Source organism: Caretta caretta, chromosome 1 (assembly GCF_965140235.1).
Source record: "Caretta caretta isolate rCarCar2 chromosome 1, rCarCar1.hap1, whole genome shotgun sequence".
NCBI lineage: Eukaryota > Metazoa > Chordata > Testudines > Cheloniidae > Caretta > Caretta caretta.
Genome location: NC_134206.1, coordinates 68,570,368 through 68,587,891, shown reverse-complemented (window position 1 = coordinate 68,587,891; position 17,524 = coordinate 68,570,368). Strand labels below are relative to the sequence as shown.

At 43.1% G+C, this 17,524-nt stretch overlaps 1 protein-coding gene across 5 annotated transcripts in view; it reads left to right on the top strand.

Annotated features, from left to right (window-relative positions):
* The window catches only part of DIAPH3 (diaphanous related formin 3), a 530,405-nt gene extending 513,091 nt beyond the window's left edge, over positions 1 to 17,314 (top strand). For 4 of the 5 annotated variants that reach the window (XM_075128866.1, XM_048851760.2, XM_075128870.1 and 1 more), the window contains one exon: positions 16,191 to 17,314. In XM_075128866.1, coding sequence (XP_074984967.1) covers positions 16,191 to 16,450 — 260 coding nt within the window. In that variant the 3' untranslated portion in view covers positions 16,451 to 17,314. The remainder of the gene's footprint in view (positions 1 to 16,190) is intronic. The other variant, XM_075128873.1, reaches the window with a different exon arrangement.
* The last annotated feature ends 210 nt before the right edge of the window (positions 17,315 to 17,524 follow it).

The following is a 17,524-nucleotide window of genomic DNA, read 5'->3' as shown; positions in this document are numbered from 1 at the left end:
CCTGGTACCAAAGTTAAACTGCCTGGTCTATAATTCTGTCACCTGTCCTTATTCCTCTTTTTATAGATAGGTACTATAGTTGCCCTTTTCCAATCCTAGGGATATTTTTCCTGTTCTCCACAAGTTCTCAGAGATCATCACTAATGGCTCAGAGATCTCTTCAGACAGTTCCTTAAGTATTCTAGGATGTATTTCATCAGTCCCTGCCCAGTTGAAGACATCTAACTTGTCTAAGGGCATGTCTTCACTAGCAACGTTAAAGCGCTGCCTCGGCAGCGCTTGAACGTGGCTGTGTAGTTGCAGCACCAGCCCTGGGAGAGAGCTTTCCCAGCGCTATAAAAAAACACCTCCACCAGGGGAGTAGCTGGTGCACTGTCTACACTGCCACTTTACAGCGCTGAAACTTGCAGCGCTCAGGGAGCTGTTTTTTCACACCCCTGACCACGAAAGTTGCGGTGCTGTAAAGTGGCAGTGTAGACAAGGCCCAAGTAATTCTTAATTTGTTCTTTTCCTATTTTAGCCTCAGATCCTGCCCCATTTACACTGATGTTTACTATGTTAGCTGTCCAATCACTGCTAACTTTTTGGTGAAAACTGAAACAAAAAAAGGCATTTAATACTTCAGCGATTGCTGCGTTGTCTGTTATTGACAACCCTTCATTATGGTTGGCGTTCCTTGAGCTGACGAAACATCCGAAACCAACTTCAGTCTGTCGCCCAGAGGACTACCTCCCAATTTAAAAATAGCTTGAGAATTTCTAACTGTGTCCATTGGTATTGTTGGCTTCTTCCTGCACATTTAAAATTTAACATGTCTAATTTTTGAGGGCCTTTTTCTGATTTTTGGTCTTGCTGATGAGTGAAAGGGTTGTAGCATATTCCTGGAGTTGATGAACAAAGGCTACACTCCAAAGAAATAAAGTGTCTTCATCACAAGAGTTCTTGCGGAAGAGCCTTTCCAGGGGTAGGCTTCTGTTGCTCTTCTGTCATTTTTTAAAGAGTTGTGCTTAAATTCCAGGGAGAGAGAGAATGCTTTTCAGCCTAGGAAGAGTAATTTTGAACTGAGTATATATATCTTTTGCAAATATTTACAGAAATGTGCCACTGCCAAATTAACAAAGAGAATTTTTGCATTTTCAAGAGTTACTGGTCTGACATAGACTAGGCGAAGTCTGTTAGTGGAGAAATGTAGTTTAAAAAGGCTGTGCTCTGTATTGTCATTTATTCTGTTGTACATTGAATTTTCTAAGTACTGCTTTGTTTTATATGCTTTAATCTGTGAAAAGCTGTCCAAAACAGATAAAAGTAGCAATACTGAAACAAAAAGTTTGAAGCAGTATTGCCTCAAATACTATTAGTTGGAGTTTTCCAGTTTAAAAAGATAGTGAAAAGGTCTTGGTCTTTCAACGAGAGATTTTGCAGCCTTCATTGGTGGAGCTGGCAGTTAGATGTGGAGGCACTGCGAGCCTCTGACAAAGAGGGAAGGTAGCTTAGTGCATGTCTACACTAGCATTTATGTCGGCCAAACTTTTGTCGCTCAAGGGTATGAAAAAACACATCCTTGAGCGACATAAATTTTCCCAGCAAAAGCGCTCATGTGCACAGTGCTATGTCGGCGGGAGATGCTCATTGGGCTGGTTTTATTGTACGATGGGAGAGCTCTCTCCCATCAGCATAACTCGGATACATGAGCACTCTCATGGTGGCACAGTTGTATCAGTACAACTGTGCTGCTGTAAGCTTCTAAGTGTAGACTTGGCCTTAGTAAATGTAAGAATTGATCCGGTATTGTGGGGAGAGGACAAGTTGTCCGTAGCCTCCGTCTAGGATGCCATTTCTAAAAGGATTGCAATCATTTTGCCAGTAGACAGGAGTGGGCTAAAGGCCTCCTTCTCCTGAAGTCCAGCATAATAGTAAGTAGCACAGAAGAGTTCAAACTTATGGTCAGTAGTTTGATGCCCAACAGTACTAGCCAGCTAGCAATTACAAATAGCTAAATAGATTTATATGGTCTCAACATTGTTTTTTTAAGGTGATAAATTACGCTCCTTTATTACCTATAAATTGCAGTAGGGTCCTGATTCTTTGCTAAAACACAGCAGATGGCAACTTCTGAGTTTTTAATCCATTCCCAGGAACCGCTTTGTCAGTTGCAGTGGCATTACAAATCAGGCACTAGCCATTCCAGTGCCTCTAGGATGAGTGCATATTTCCTGGATATTACCAGTAAACTTGATGATTCGGGGAGCTGCTACAGCAGCTGGCAGAGATCATCTTGGGGTGAATGAGCCCTATAGGCAACAATGCATGTGGCACCTTTGAAGCATTGTGTGCAGCAGTAAAGAGGATCCTGAGGGTGTCATCTTAGCAGAATAAAATTCCCATTGTAATTTTAAAATGAAAAGATTTGGTAGGGTAACAAATGAGTCTTTTGAATTTTTAATTAAAAAGGAACAGGAGTTTCCCTCTCCCCCTCGTAATACCTGCAAAATGACTTTTAAAGCTTTGACTTGAAATAGAATGAGGCACCAGTGTGACTCCTATGATGTAAAGAATTCCACCACAATGGAGCAACAGGAGCAAACATCTGATATTTATACTTGGCGGCTGGTAGAAATACCACAGCCAAACAAAGTGAACAGTGATTCTGTGAGATGCGGTGGGATTGTGTAGGTGTGTCATAAATATAAAGGGAAGGGTAAACCCCTTTGAAATCCCTCCTGGCCAGGGGAAAGCTCCTCTCACCTGTAAAGGGTTAAGAAGCTAAAGGTAACCTTGCTGGCACCTGACCAAAATGACCAATGAGGAGACAAGATACTTTCAAAAGCTGGGAGGAGGGAGACAAACAAAGGGTTTGTGTCTGTCTGTGTGCTGCTCTTGCCAGAGACAGAACAGGAATGGAGTCTTAGAACTTTTAGTAAGTAATCTAGCTAGGTATGTGTTAGATTATGATTCCTTTAAATGGCTGAGAAAAGAATTGTGCTGAATAGAATAACTATTTCTGTCTGGGTATCTTTTTTGTAACTTAAGGTTTTGCCTAGAGGGGTTCTCTATGTTTTTGAATCTAATTACCCTGTAAGATATCTACCATCCTGATTTTACAGGGGGGATTTCTTTATTTCTATTTACTGCTATTTTTTATTAAAAGTCTTCTTGTAAAAACTGAATGCTTTTTCATTGTTCTCAGATCCGAGGGTTTGGGTCTGTGGTCACCTATGCAAATTGGTGGGGCTTTTTATCCAACATTTCCCAGGAAAGGGGGGGTGCAAGTGTTGGGAGGATTGTTCATTGTTCTTAAGATCCAAGGGTCTGGGTCTGTAGTCACCTAGGCAAATTGGTGAGGCTTTTTACCAAACCTTGTCCAGGAAGTGGGGTGCAAGGTTTTGGGAAGTATTTTGGGGGGAAAGACGCGTCCAAACAGCTCTTCCCCAGTAACCAGTATTAGTTTGGTGGTGGTAGCGGCCATTCCAAGGATAACGGGTGTAATATTTTGTACCTTGGGGAAGTTTTGACCTAAGCTGGTAAAGATAAGCTTAGGGGGTTTTTTCATGCAGGTCCCCACATCTGTACCCTAGAGTTCAGAGTGGGGGAGGAACCTTGACATGGTGGCACAGTGGTGGGATTAACCTGAAATCATTTGAGATCCAGTTGAGATTTTTTGAACTAGAAATACAGATTTTAAAAAAGGAAATTTTTTTTTTCTTTGGAAAGAAAGTCCAGAAAGCAGCTTTGAAACTGAAAGCAGCTTGGTTTCTCTCTGCTTTGTGGCCAAGCAGAGACAAGGGGATTATCTTGTGAATTGCAGGTTTTTTTGCCTGGAGGCAGGGTACTTAACTCCTGCAGGGAAATTCACAGTCTTCCAACCCATTGTTTTTTTTTTCTTTTCTTCCTAAAAGTAAATAGGGGGTGTGTGTTCTACCCATTTGCTTTTTCTTTGGGCTGGGTAAGCAGGTTTCCAAGCAGTTGGAGGTTTTTTGCTTTAATTTGGGCCCAGAGCAGAGACAAGGGAATTGTCTTTTTCTGTAGGCTGACAATCACTATCAGAGAATAGGTATTCTATTGCAGCACAGCAAAATTTTACAGCCAAGTTTTGTTTGTTTATTTCTAAACCTCAGGTGTAAAGTTAGTTAAAAACAGAGAGGTTAGAATGACCAAATCCTCAGCTCAACTACAGCTGGAATTAGCCAAATTTCAGGCTGAGGAAAGACAAAGGGAACATGAAAGACAGATAGAACTCATGCGGCTGGAGAAGGAGGTACAGGAGGCTGCCCACAAGAGGGAAATGGAGGCAAGGAAGCATGTGGAGGAGGAGAAGGAAAAAGAGAGGAAGCATGTGGAGGAGGAGAAGGAAAAAGAGAGGAAGCATGGGGAGGAGATGGAGAGGATAAAGGCCCAGCAGAATATACCAACAAACCCTAGCAATCCTTCTCCAGGTACCACTTCCCATCCCAGAAAGTTCCCCACCTACAAGGCAGGTGATGATACTGAGGCCTTCTTAGAGAATTTCGAAAGGGCCTGCCTTGAGTACAACCTCTCTACTGACCAATACATGGTAGAGCTGAGGCCGCAGCTCAGTGGACCCTTAGCTGAGGTGGCAGCTGAAATGCCTAAAGAACACATGAACAAGTATGAACTGTTTAAATCCAAGGCGAGAGTCAGAATGGGGATAACACCCGAGCAGTCTCGTCGGAGGTTCAGAGCCCTAAGGTGGAAACCAGACATGTCATTTACCCGACATGCCTACCACATTGTGAAACATTGGGATGCCTGGATATCGGGAGCAAGTGTTGACTCTCCAGTAAATTTGCCCTTCCTAATGCAAATGGAACAATTCTTAGAGGGTGTTCCTGAGGAAATCGAAAGATACATCCTAGATGGGAAACCCAAAACTGTAATTGAGGCAGGAGAGATTGGAGCCAGATGGGTGGAGGTAGCAGAGAAGAAAACTGGTCGCAGTTGGAGCGGAGACCAGAAGGGACCACCCCAGACCACACCCTATTACCGGGGGCCGCCCAAAGCCCCACCTACCTCCCAAAGAACCCTCCAGACCCCTTATCGTCCCACCACCCCGTTCTCCAGCAACCCTCCTCGCCCCAGTGACCCGTCAGCTGGACGATGTTTTAAGTGTAACGAGCTGGGGCATGTAAAGGCCAACTGCCCCAAGAACCCCAACAGATTACAGTTCATTGCACCGGAATCACACCAGAGGTCCACAGGCCCAGATACCTCCCAGATACCCTTGGAGCGGAGGGAAACTGTGAGTGTGGGCGGGAAGAAGGTCACCGCGTGGAGGGACACCGGAGCACAAGTGTCAGCTATCCATGCTTCCTTAGTGGACCCCAATTTAATCAACCCAGAGATCCAAGTGACGATTCAACCCTTCAAGTCCAACTCTTTCAATTTGCCTACAGCCAAGTTGCCTGTCCAGTACAAGGGCTGGTCAGGAATGTGGACTTTTGCAGTCTATGATGATTATCCCATCCCCATGCTGTTGGGGGAAGACTTGGCCAATCATGTGAAGCAGGCCAAGAGGGTGGGAATGGTCACCCGCAGCCAGGCTAAACAAGCCGTGAGGCCTAGCTCTGTTCCAGAAACTTCTATCAGGACCCAGTCAGAGGTGATGGACCTGGACCCCAGGCCAATGTCTGCAACAGCAGTAGTGGATCCAGTCCCAGAGACCCAGACGGAACCAGTCCCAGAACCGGAACCAGCCGAACAACCAACACCAGACCCCGTGTCAGCACTGAATCCAGTACTTGCAACCTCAACAACAGAGGGCCCCACCGAACCTGAACTGGCAGCAGCCGATAACCCGACCCAAGAGGCTCAGCCGGAGCCTGAATCCCAACATAGTGCACCAGCGGAGAGCGGTTCACAGTCAACAGAAACAGCTCCATCCCCTATATCGCTTCCAGAGGGACCAAGCCTAGGTCCACAATCCCATGAGGAACTGATGTCTCCAGCATCAAGGGAACAGTTCCAGACCGAACAGGAAGCAGATGAAAGCCTCCAGAGAGCTTGGACAGCGGCACGGAGCAACCCACCGCCTCTCAGCTCTTCTAATCGATCCAGAGAATTAAAGGTTTGTCAGTTTACAGCCCAGGGAGGAGACGACGCTGAGTGGCCTGAAGGTGTTTACTACGAAGGGAAATGTGCTGGTGGTGTGGAAGAGGTGAACCTCTCCATGACCCTTGGGCGTATGCAGCGACAGCAGATCCAGGAGCTGTGCACTAGCTACGCACCAACGTTCTCAGCCACCCCAGGACTGACTGAACGGGCATACCACTCCATTGACACAGGTAATGCTCACCCAATTAGGGTCCAACCTTACCGGGTGTCTCCTCAAGCTAAAACTGCTATAGAACGGGAGATCCAGGATATGTTACAGATGGGGGTAATCCGCCCCTCTGAAAGTGCATGGGCATCTCCAGTGGTTCTAGTTCCCAAACCAGATGGGGAAATACGTTTTTGCGTGGACTACCGTAAGCTAAATGCTGTAACTCGCCCAGACAACTATCCAATGCCACGCACAGATGAACTATTAGAGAAACTGGGACGGGCCCAGTTCATCTCTACCTTGGACTTAACCAAGGGGTACTGGCAGGTACCGCTAGATGAATCTGCCAAGGAAAGGTCAGCCTTCATCACACATCTCGGGCTGTATGAATTTAATGTACTCCCTTTCGGGCTGCGAAATGCACCCGCCACTTTCCAAAGACTTGTAGATGGTCTCCTAGCGGGATTAGGAGAATATGCAGTCGCCTACCTTGACGACGTGGCCATATTTTCGGATTCCTGGGCAGACCACCTGGAACATCTACAAAAAGTCCTTGAGCGCATAAGGGAGGCAGGACTAACTGTTAAGGCTGAGAAGTGTCAAATAGGCCTAAACAGAGTGACTTACCTTGGACACCAGGTGGGTCAAGGAACTATCAGCCCCCTACAGGCCAAAGTGGATGCTATCCAAAAGTGGCCTGTCCCAAAGTCAAAGAAACAGGTTCAATCCTTCTTAGGCTTGGCCGGTTATTACAGACGCTTTGTACCGCACTACAGCCAAATCGCTGCCCCACTGACAGACCTAACCAAAAAGAAACAGCCAAATGCTGTTCAGTGGACCGGAAAGTGTCAGAAGGCCTTTAACAAGCTTAAAGCGACACTCATGTCTGACCCTGTACTAAGGGCCCCAGACTTTGACAAACCGTTCCTAGTAACCACAGATGCATCCGAGCGTGGTGTGGGAGCAGTTTTAATGCAGAAAGGACCTGATCAAGAATTCCACCCTGTAGTGTTTCTCAGCAAAAAACTGTCTGAGAGGGAAAGCAACTGGTCAGTCACTGAAAAAGAATGTTATGCCATTGTCTACGCTCTGGAAAAGCTACGCCCATATGTTTGGGGACGGCGTTTCCACCTGCAAACCGACCATGCTGCACTAAAGTGGCTTCACACCGTCAAAGAAACTAACAAAAACCTTCTTCGGTGGAGTTTAGCTCTCCAAGATTTTGATTTCGACATCCAACACATCTCAGGAGCTTCTAACAAAGTGGCTGATGCACTCTCCCGTGAAAGTTTCCCAGAATCAACTGGTTAAAATCGTCCTTGAGATGTGGAAAATATTGTTAGTCTTTATGTACTTGGTAGTATATTTAGAGATGCATGTGTCTTATTAACTCTGTTTTTCCTAGAGCTCCAGGAAGAAATCCCAGCCAGTGTTTCACCCTAGCTGAGATTTGGGGGGCGTGTCATAAATATAAAGGGAAGGGTAAACCCCTTTGAAATCCCTCCTGGCCAAGGGAAAGCTCCTCTCACCTGTAAAGGGTTAAGAAGCTAAAGGTAACCTTGCTGGCACCTGACCAAAATGACCAATGAGGAGACAAGATACTTTCAAAAGCTGGGAGGAGGGAGACAAACAAAGGGTTTGTGTCTGTCTGTGTGCTGCTCTTGCCAGAGACAGAACAGGAATGGAGTCTTAGAACTTTTAGTAAGTAATCTAGCTAGGTATGTGTTAGATTATGATTCCTTTAAATGGCTGAGAAAAGCATTGTGCTGAATAGAATAACTATTTCTGTCTGTGCATCTTTTTTGTAACTTAAGGTTTTGCCTAGAGGGGTTCTCTATGTTTTTGAATCTAATTACCCTGTAAGATATCTACCATCCTGATTTTACAGGGGGGATTTCTTTATTTCTATTTACTGCTATTTTTTATTAAAAGTCTTCTTGTAAAAACTGAATGCTTTTTCATTGTTCTCAGATCCAAGGGTTTGGGTCTGTGGTCACCTATGCAAATTGGTGGGGCTTTTTATCCAACATTTCCCAGGAAAGGGGGGGTGCAAGTGTTGGGAGGATTGTTCATTGTTCTTAAGATCCAAGGGTCTGGGTCTGTAGTCACCTAGGCAAATTGGTGAGGCTTTTTACCAAACCTTGTCCAGGAAGTGGGGTGCAAGGTTTTGGGAAGTATTTTGGGGGGAAAGACGCGTCCAAACAGCTCTTCCCCAGTAACCAGTATTAGTTTGGTGGTGGTAGCGGCCATTCCAAGGATAACGGGTGTAATATTTTGTACCTTGGGGAAGTTTTGACCTAAGCTGGTAAAGATAAGCTTAGGGGTTTTTTTCATGCAGGTCCCCACATCTGTACCCTAGAGTTCAGAGTGGGGGAGGAACCTTGACAGGTGTCATAGTTCAAGCTGAGTCTATATATCCACTGTACATTCTCTGTTTATTCCCTTTCTAACTGTTCATTAGTTGACCAATTTATTTACACTTGGTATGCTTAAAAATAGGAGTCGAATTTTTCTGGAGATTTGTTTGAAAATTTATGATTAAAAGATTTAAAATACTAGGACATCAAAAATTATGCTTTTTTTAAATTATTCCCTGTCTCCCTTGATTTATCAACCTACATGTTGTCAGCATAGCAAGTATTCCACAACTCCAAGTTCACAGACAGACATTTTCCACGCTCAAGCATAGGGAACTTTGGCAGATGTCAAACCTCCTAACAGTCCAAGAGACCAGGGCTCTTCATTTGCAGATGTTAGCAGAGGGCAGAGCTGGCTCTAGGCATCAGCAAATTAAGCAATTGCTTAGGGCCCCAAGCATCTCAGGGGGGGCCCCCATTTGCTTTTTATTATAAGAACTTGGCTGTTTTAGAATTGGGGGAGGGGAGGATATTCCTGGATAGGGCCACAGTGGGCTAGTACTGGCACTGACAGAGGGATGAGATTGGGTAGAGACAGGGCATGGAAGAGGATAGAGCTGGAATTGAGCACTGGAGTGGGGCTGGTTTGCAAATAATCAAGTTTGGAGGAAGCAGGAGAAATAGGTAAAAAGGAGCTTACAATAGAAAGCCTGCAGCTGGAGCCAGGCACTGAACTGCTGTTGGGAAATAAGGACCAGTTGGAGCCTGACAGCAAAGAAAGTCTGAGGGGCTTAGCAAAACAAAAATTTCTGCTCTGGGAAAATCTTTGCATACACAGCAAAGAGAGTTTTAAACTGACTCTCATGCTTTCATTAGAGTGTGCAGAGCTTTTTCACATGAAGCAGCCTGGCACTGTATTAAAGTGTCTGTGCATACACGCAGCCTGGTCTCAGGTGTGGTATACAGCAGCAGCCATTCTGTTAGCTGGGGTTTCTGTATATACTTATATACAGTATATATAATTCTATATATACGTAATTAGACAAAACATTAGAGCTAAAGCTAAATATATAAACATAACTTACACCCATCATTAAAATAGGGCCATTACATTAAACAGGAACTACTTGTATAATAACCATCAAATTTGACACTGCTGAGCAAATAAAACACATACACACTCTATTATCCAAACTTTATTTAAAAGGCCTGGGCAACACCCATTAAAACCAAAGGGGAAATGCTATTATTTTCAGTGGAAGTTTGGAGTGGGCCCTTAAAAAGTAACACAATTCTAGGAGCAGAGTTAAGGTTGTTTGGGTTGGGTTGGCTATTGTTTCTGTTTGAATGAAGTGATAAGGGTAGTATCAGAATTGTTTAAACAGATGTGATTAATGGTATGCCTTCTCTCTAAAGCTGCTTAGCAACCTTAACTGAAATTTAACAAAATTGTTTGCTCTATGATCTTCAGTGGCTGCCTATTGGTATCTAGATACAATTGAAGGCATTGTTTTTGACCTATTATAAAAGCTGTAAATGGCCTGGAACGTACCTACCTGAGACCACCTCTTTCCTCATGCCACAAATGATACTAGGGCTGGAGCTCCCTTACTGTAAAATAAGGACTATTGATGGGATGATCTCTATGAGTCCCTTTGATTCTGGAACTCACTCCAACCACTTCATCTAATGTAGACAGAATCCGCCGAACTTTAAGGCATTGTGCAAACCCTAATTATTTGGCATTGGAGGAAGGGAAAATATTTTTCCATGTCTTTTTTTCTGTCTCGCTGTGACTGGTTGGGAGGAGCTTGATTAAACCGAGGAAGTTGTGCATTGTAACTGCTAAATATTGACAAAAGTGGCTAGAGTTGTGAATAGATTATCTAAGAAATATCCATATAACATAGTTTAAGACAGGAAGGGAAGAATATTATAAACCTTTGAAACTGCAGAAGCATGTTAGGTAGTGTGATGCAGAGATGGCAAACTATAAACTCAGGACCTAGCAAGGCTGAGATTTTCAAAGCAGAGTAGGAAATATAACCACACAAATCAGATTAACTTCCATTTTCAAATTATAAAAGACAACTAGTAGATTTAGCTGCACGTTTCATTAAAATTGATGTAATTCATGGGATTAAAATCCATAGTTGGCTTTCAACATTTCAAACCTAACGTCCAAAATAATCTAGATTTGTTATACGATCTTAGGCCCAGGTTCATAGAGGGACTTCGGGGGTCCCACATTCAGCATTGCAACACCTAACTTTTAGGCACCTCGCTATCCAATGTAATCCACAAACCTTTGGTTAGATATCTAAGATCCCTATACAATGCACAGGGAGAGAGAGGCAACTGAGAATGGGATCCACAAAAGCCAGCATACTAGGCAGGGAGTCACCTAACCTAGCCAACAGCAGATGCCAACAAGACAAGTCTGTCCTAAACCCTGTCCCTCTTAGGGAGTTAGGCAACTAAGTCCAAGCAAGAGGGAGGTGCCTATCCCTGCTTGAGATCCACAGACATCTGAAGTCAGGCATCTAAGCTATTTCTGATAAGAATGGCAGTGATGCACTCCCCCTTGACGCAAAATGGCAGGGCAGGAGGGGAAGAGGAGGATGCAGTGCACATGAGGCAGCAGTATGCATGCCAGATGCAGAAACGTAGGCCCCTAGGGGACTTTTACAGCAAAAATTAGTGAGTTTAGGCACCTATGGTTAGGTGGCAGCTTAGTGGGGGTTTGTGAATCACAGTGGCACCTAAATCTGAGTTTTAGATACCTAAGTCCCTTTGTGGATCTGAACCATTGTATTAAAGGATGACAGACATAGGTCTTTCAAATATACCATTCTCCAGCTTTGGAAAGTTCAGCATATCTTCCACTTAGCTCCCCAGCCCAGGACATACCTTCTCAAGCCATCTTTGAACTTCCTAGAGTTGGTTCACTCTCTTATTGAAGAGTATCTATGAGACTTATCAGAAGCCTTTAAATCTGGGTGAGACAAGCATTTTCAGCTCTACCACTGTTGTTTTGTATCTGATCATTACAGACAGTTCGTTCTCTGGTGAAGTCAATGGGACTTAAAGTTATGCTTAAATCTGTCACTGAAACAGGGCCTCATTTTTTTTTAAGGTCCTTTGTTTGCAGCATTGTAAGAGACCAAGGTCAGAGTTCACATGTTTACTATGCTTATTTATCTGTAGTAGGTGGCCCCTCCAGGTCAGCTTGAAGCACACGTCAAGATTTATATCACAACAGTTCTTGCAATACCTTTAGCTGAGAAAATCAGACCACAAGCTGCAGTTTTCAAAGGAGTGCCTAACACATGTAGGCTCTTTTGAAAATTCCAACTTCATTCTTTAGTATTCACAGGCCAGCATATATCAAGCCCTAAATTCTCTTAAAAGAAAAAGAAAGAAAAAAAAGATGAAGTTTCAGAAAATTACGGGTTCCTTCTCTTCCCCCTCCCCCAATCATCTTTTTGACCATCAGAATATGGACAGCAGCAAAGGTTAGGGGCACTCTGTATATTGATATAGACAATGTAGTCCTACAGGATCTTAAAGCCCCCAGTGGTGTGTGCAGATTCATTATAATACAATTATTAAGTAAAAAATATTAAATGGAGAAATATATATAAACATACTACAATTATTTTAAATTGTATATAATGTGTGTGTATGCATGGTCTCACTTGCTGAAAGCTCTTTTCTTTTGGCCTTATGTGTTACAGGGAGTCTCAATGTGTGCAACTATAGTCACGTGGATTATTGTGTTATTTCCAACATACAGTATATATAAAATAGAGCTTAACCGTTCAGCTAAGTGAAAATTGAAGCTCTGTTAAATTTTAAGTAACAATTGTCCATCTGATATAGAAGGAGAAAGGAGGGTATTTATTTTCTTCCAACAGCCAAAAGGTGATCATACTAATAAAATTTGTTGAGATTGTCCAAGATAGTGTGTAAAATACTCATCCATCACTGTGAGCCCCTGGTCAGGGAATGACAATGCAGTAAATATCTTCAGCAGCTGCCTTGGAATGTACAAGCTGTTTTCGGTAGGAATTTTCAGCACTCACATAAAACACACTGTCATGAGTGACTGCCTGTGCTCCAGAGTCATTACTATTGGGATGATAGAACATCTTTCAGCGAATAACCAAAAAACTTTAAATGTCATGTCAAGTTTGTTGAAGCCATTTTCAAGCCTTGTTCAAGGTTACATGAATATTGAGTATGCTTGTTTTTAAAAAGTATAAGATCTATAAGAGGGATCACTCAAAAGGCTGGTAGATGAGAGTCACTTGCTTTAAAAAAAAAAAAGAAAGAAAGAAAGAAAGAAATTTGTCTAGTCTTCTTTCAGAAAGTCAATCAGGCAGAGCCATTTATTCATCAGCCAGTGCAACTCACAGCTGGTGAGATAAGTCAAGCTCGCTGTCACTTAGTTGAATATAGCCACAAAGAGACCAGAAAGGAAAGAAAGTAGATTATCTTGGATGATTAAATTACAATACAATTTTGATTTATTTAAAGTTTTAAAAATCTGCCTGACAAATTCTAAATTCTACAAACAAAAGACACTAGGTGGGTGATGTAATATCTTTTATTGGACCAACTTCGGCTGATAAAAAAGACAAGCTTTTGAGTTCCACTGATCACTTCTTCAGGTCTCAGAAAGGTAATCAGAGTGTCACAGATAAGTACAAGGTGGAACAGATTGTTAAACATAAAGAGACAAGTTGCAGGAAACCATTCAAAATGAAGTGAGCAATTAACACTTCAGCAGTCATAGGTCAAAGGAGAGTTGGTGGGTTACAGATTGTTGTAATGAGAAATAAACCTAGTCTCTCTATTGAGTCAATGATTTCTAATGTCTGGAAGAGTTATGAATTTAAGCTCCAAGGCTCACCTTTTGAAGGTGTTTTGTGGGTTTCCTTTGAGTATGAGGACTGAGAGATTAGATGTGGAATGATCATTTTGTCAAGAGTGTTCCCCCACAAGTGATAGGGTGTTTTTGTCTTTCATCATTTTCATGTATGAGTTCACTGGAGAGCATAGTGATAGTCTGATTTCCCCCACATACTTGTTGTTGGGGTATTTGATGCACTGAATGAGGTACACCACATGTTGTGACAGGCATGAGTAGGACCCATTCATCTTGAAATGGGTGCTGTGGAGGATACTGATCACTGTAGCAGTGTATGTATGGCTGCAGGTTTTGCATCTTATGTTTATGGCGGGGTCTGGTGTTGCTTTGAGTTGATGGGTCCTGGTCTGTGAGGAGCTAGTTTCTGATGACGAGTTTAGCAATGTTGGGAGGGTTCTTTGAATGCCAGAAGAGGGGATTCAGGAAAGATTTCTTTCAGATGTGGTCCCCATCAAGTATGGGTTATAATTCTATGATTATACCCTGTATGGGTTCCAGTGTGGGGTGCTAGGTGATAACAAGGTTTGTGTGGGTTTTCTGTATCAAAGCCAGTTCTGCTGGCAAATCTGCTTCGCGGATGGAGTGTCCTTATTTAGTGAAGACAGTTTTAGGTATGTTAAGGCATGTATCCTGGACTTTCTCCTCAGAGGGCTTTCTATAGCAGAGATGGGCAAACTATGGCCCGCGGGCCACATCCACCTGTGGGACCGTCCTGCCTGGCCCTTGAGCGCCCAGCTGGGGAGGCTAGCCCCCGGCCCCTCCCCTGCTGTCCCCACTCCCCCACAGCCAGCGCTCTGGGTGGTGGTGCTGTGAGCTCCTGCCGGGAAGCACAGCGGCGTGGCTGGCTCCAGCTGGGCAGCTCGGCTGCCAGTCCTGCTGTTCTGAGCGGCATGGTAAGGGGGCAGGGGGAGAGGGGATTGGATAAGGGGAAGGAGGTCGTGGGGGGCAGTCAGGGGACAGGGAGCAGTTGGATGGGGAGGAGGTTCTGAGGTGGGATGGTCAGGGGACGAGGAATAGGGGGGATTGGATAGGTGTGAGAGTCCTGAAGGGCCTGTGGATGGGGTCGGGGCAGTCAGGGGACAGGGAGCAGGGAGGGTTGGATAGGGTGTGGGGTCCCGGGAGAGGGTGGTCAGGGGTGGGGGGGTCCTGGGAGGGGGTGGTCAGGGGACAAGGAGCACGGGGGGTTGGTTGGGTGGGGGGGTATGAAGGGGGGCAGTCAGAGGGTGGGGGCCAGGCAGTTTGGGAAGGCACAGACTTCCCTATGTGGCCCTCTATACAGTTTCAGAACCCCAATGTGACCCTCAGGCCAAAAAGTTTGTCCACCCTTGTCCTGTAGTAACTGAGTGCCTCACTGTAGATAAGATTTCTTGGTGTGTCTGAGGTATTTGCTCTATCTGTGAAGGTAAGAGTGGTGATCCATGGATTTCCTGTATATAATTGTCTGTAGGGTTCTGTTGGTGAATTTTTATCCTCGTGTCCAGGAAGTCGATGCGGATGTGGGAGTGTTCTTGAGAGAGTTTGATGAATGGATGGTGGTTGTTGAAGTTGCAGTGAAAACCTCTGAGGAAGTCCAGAGGATGAAAATATAATCAGCATATCGCAGGTGTATCATCAGTTTAGTGTTGTATATTTCAAGAAATTCTTCCTTGAGGTGGCCCACGAAGAGGTAGGCATATTGGGGAGCCAATTGTACCCAGGGCTACACAATACAAAGTACCCATAAATAGTACAAAATGATCATTCCGTATCTGACCTCTCAATCGTCAACTTCAAAGGAAATCAGCACAACACCTTCAAAAGGCGCACCTGGGAGCTTAATTTTATAACTCTGATAGACACAAATAATCACGGACTTAATAGAGATTGGTTTGATGTCTCATTATAACAATCTGTAACCCACTAACACTCCTTGGACCTGTGACTGCAGTGGTGTTAATTGCCTGCTTCAGTTTGAATGATTTCCTGCAACGTGTGAACTTCTCTCATGCTTAATGATCTATTCCAGCTTGTATTTAACTGTGACACTCTGAGTACCTTTGTCGGACCTGAAGAAGAGCTCTGTGATGCTTGAAGGCTTGTCTCTTTCACCAGCAGAATTTGGTCCAATAAAAGATATTGCCTCACCCACCTTGTCTCATAACCTGGGGCCAACACAGCTACAACAACACTGCACACACAAAAATATAGTCTAGCATGGGTTTAAAAATGTCAAACACCTTTCTGTGTCTTTCTCTTCTCACCTGAAGGCCCATTCCTGTAAGGCACTTGTGTTCTTCATTCCAAATTATTTCAGTGTCAATCAAGGGTGCTCAGCACCTGGCAGGATCTGGCCCTGGCTTTGTGAAAATGGAAGCTAGTTTGATAAATATGGTTTACTTACTTCCATATTGCTTCCCTTGAGCCACATTGTCTAGAAATAGCGTTTTCAGAAGTAATGATTTTCATTTTATGCCATCTTTTAATTCTTAACTGTTCATCCTCATGCCAACAATGCTATTCCTTCTACATGTAAAATTACTCCAACTTTGTCTATTTTGAAGGCTTTCTGTATTGAAAAACGTAACTAGAGTAACAGTCTTTGTTTAACAATGAGATGAAGCTTTTATTTTCTTCTCTTCTACAGAGAACCAGAAAGCACACCTAGAAAAGTCACATTCAAACCACAATATCAGTTTCAACTTCACAAGGACTCCAATCACCAAGGAGCTTAATTATGACATGGAAGCTAATTCCTCTACAGCAAGGAGCAAGGCTGTTGGAAGAAAGGAGACCTACAATGGAGAAAGCAACAGAGAAAAGGAAATGGAGCTTGTTGGCTCTGCTTCCAAAGGAGATGTTGTTCCTGAAGTAGAGGCTTTGCTGGCAAGATTACGAGCATTGTAAATTAATCCTAGAAAACTGATTAAGCAATCACTAAAGACAAGCTATAATAAGCTGCTACATTTTTAAAATACACATTAATTTTGCATGAGTGACACTTACGCACTTCTGTATTCCAAACTTCACATACTTTATATCTAAAATACAAATGTGTAATGCTTTGCCTATGAATTTGAGCCCATGGTTTATGCATAACTATAAGCAGGCTTGTATGCATTTCTACTTACTGACAGTCTGGTAATTCAGACAGATGCTGAATTACCCCAAGAAACAATTATTTTAGTGTCCAGACTTCTGAACACAATGTTATGAGAACTTTTCTCCACAACACACAGTACATTTTAAATAGTTTTAAACCATTATGTTTGGTCATCATCTAGGACTAATAAATAGCTACAGAATCAACCTGTATATTTTTCTATTTTATTTCTACACATCACCTGCAGTGTAATTTTTAGCACCTAAGGAAGTTCATTATTGTATCATATTAAACGCTTATGGAGGAAAATGTATACTATGTAAATTTCTCATAGCCATGTTTTTATTCACTTTAATCTAAATAAGAACACCAAAGAATGCTGAATAGTTTATGCGTTAGCTAAATGGTAACACGAACAGAAGCTTACATCTATGCAAGAAATGTATTTTATGTATGACTGATATTTCATTGCTGTTAAACTTGTTTGGATGATTGTATAAAACCAATGTACAAAAGTTCTATGAATACAATGTTGCAATTGTGCACATAGGATAACAGCTTCTTATTTTATAAGTAGCTACCAAAGTAATTTTTCACTACTTTTGCTTGAGTAAACATAATATTGCAATAATAATATAAAGAACGCCTAATGGCAGAGACCTCTACAATTGGTTTTCAACAAACTCATTTAGCAGTACAATCTCATTTGCTGGCACAGGAGGAATCTCACACATAATTGCGTCTCCATTTTGACACAAGTCATTGTACACTGTTACATGTTCACTAACATATTTATTAATTGCACATCACCATGAAAAAAACATGCTACTTAAACTATCAACTTGAAAGCTACTGTTAGGACATTTGGTCATTTATTT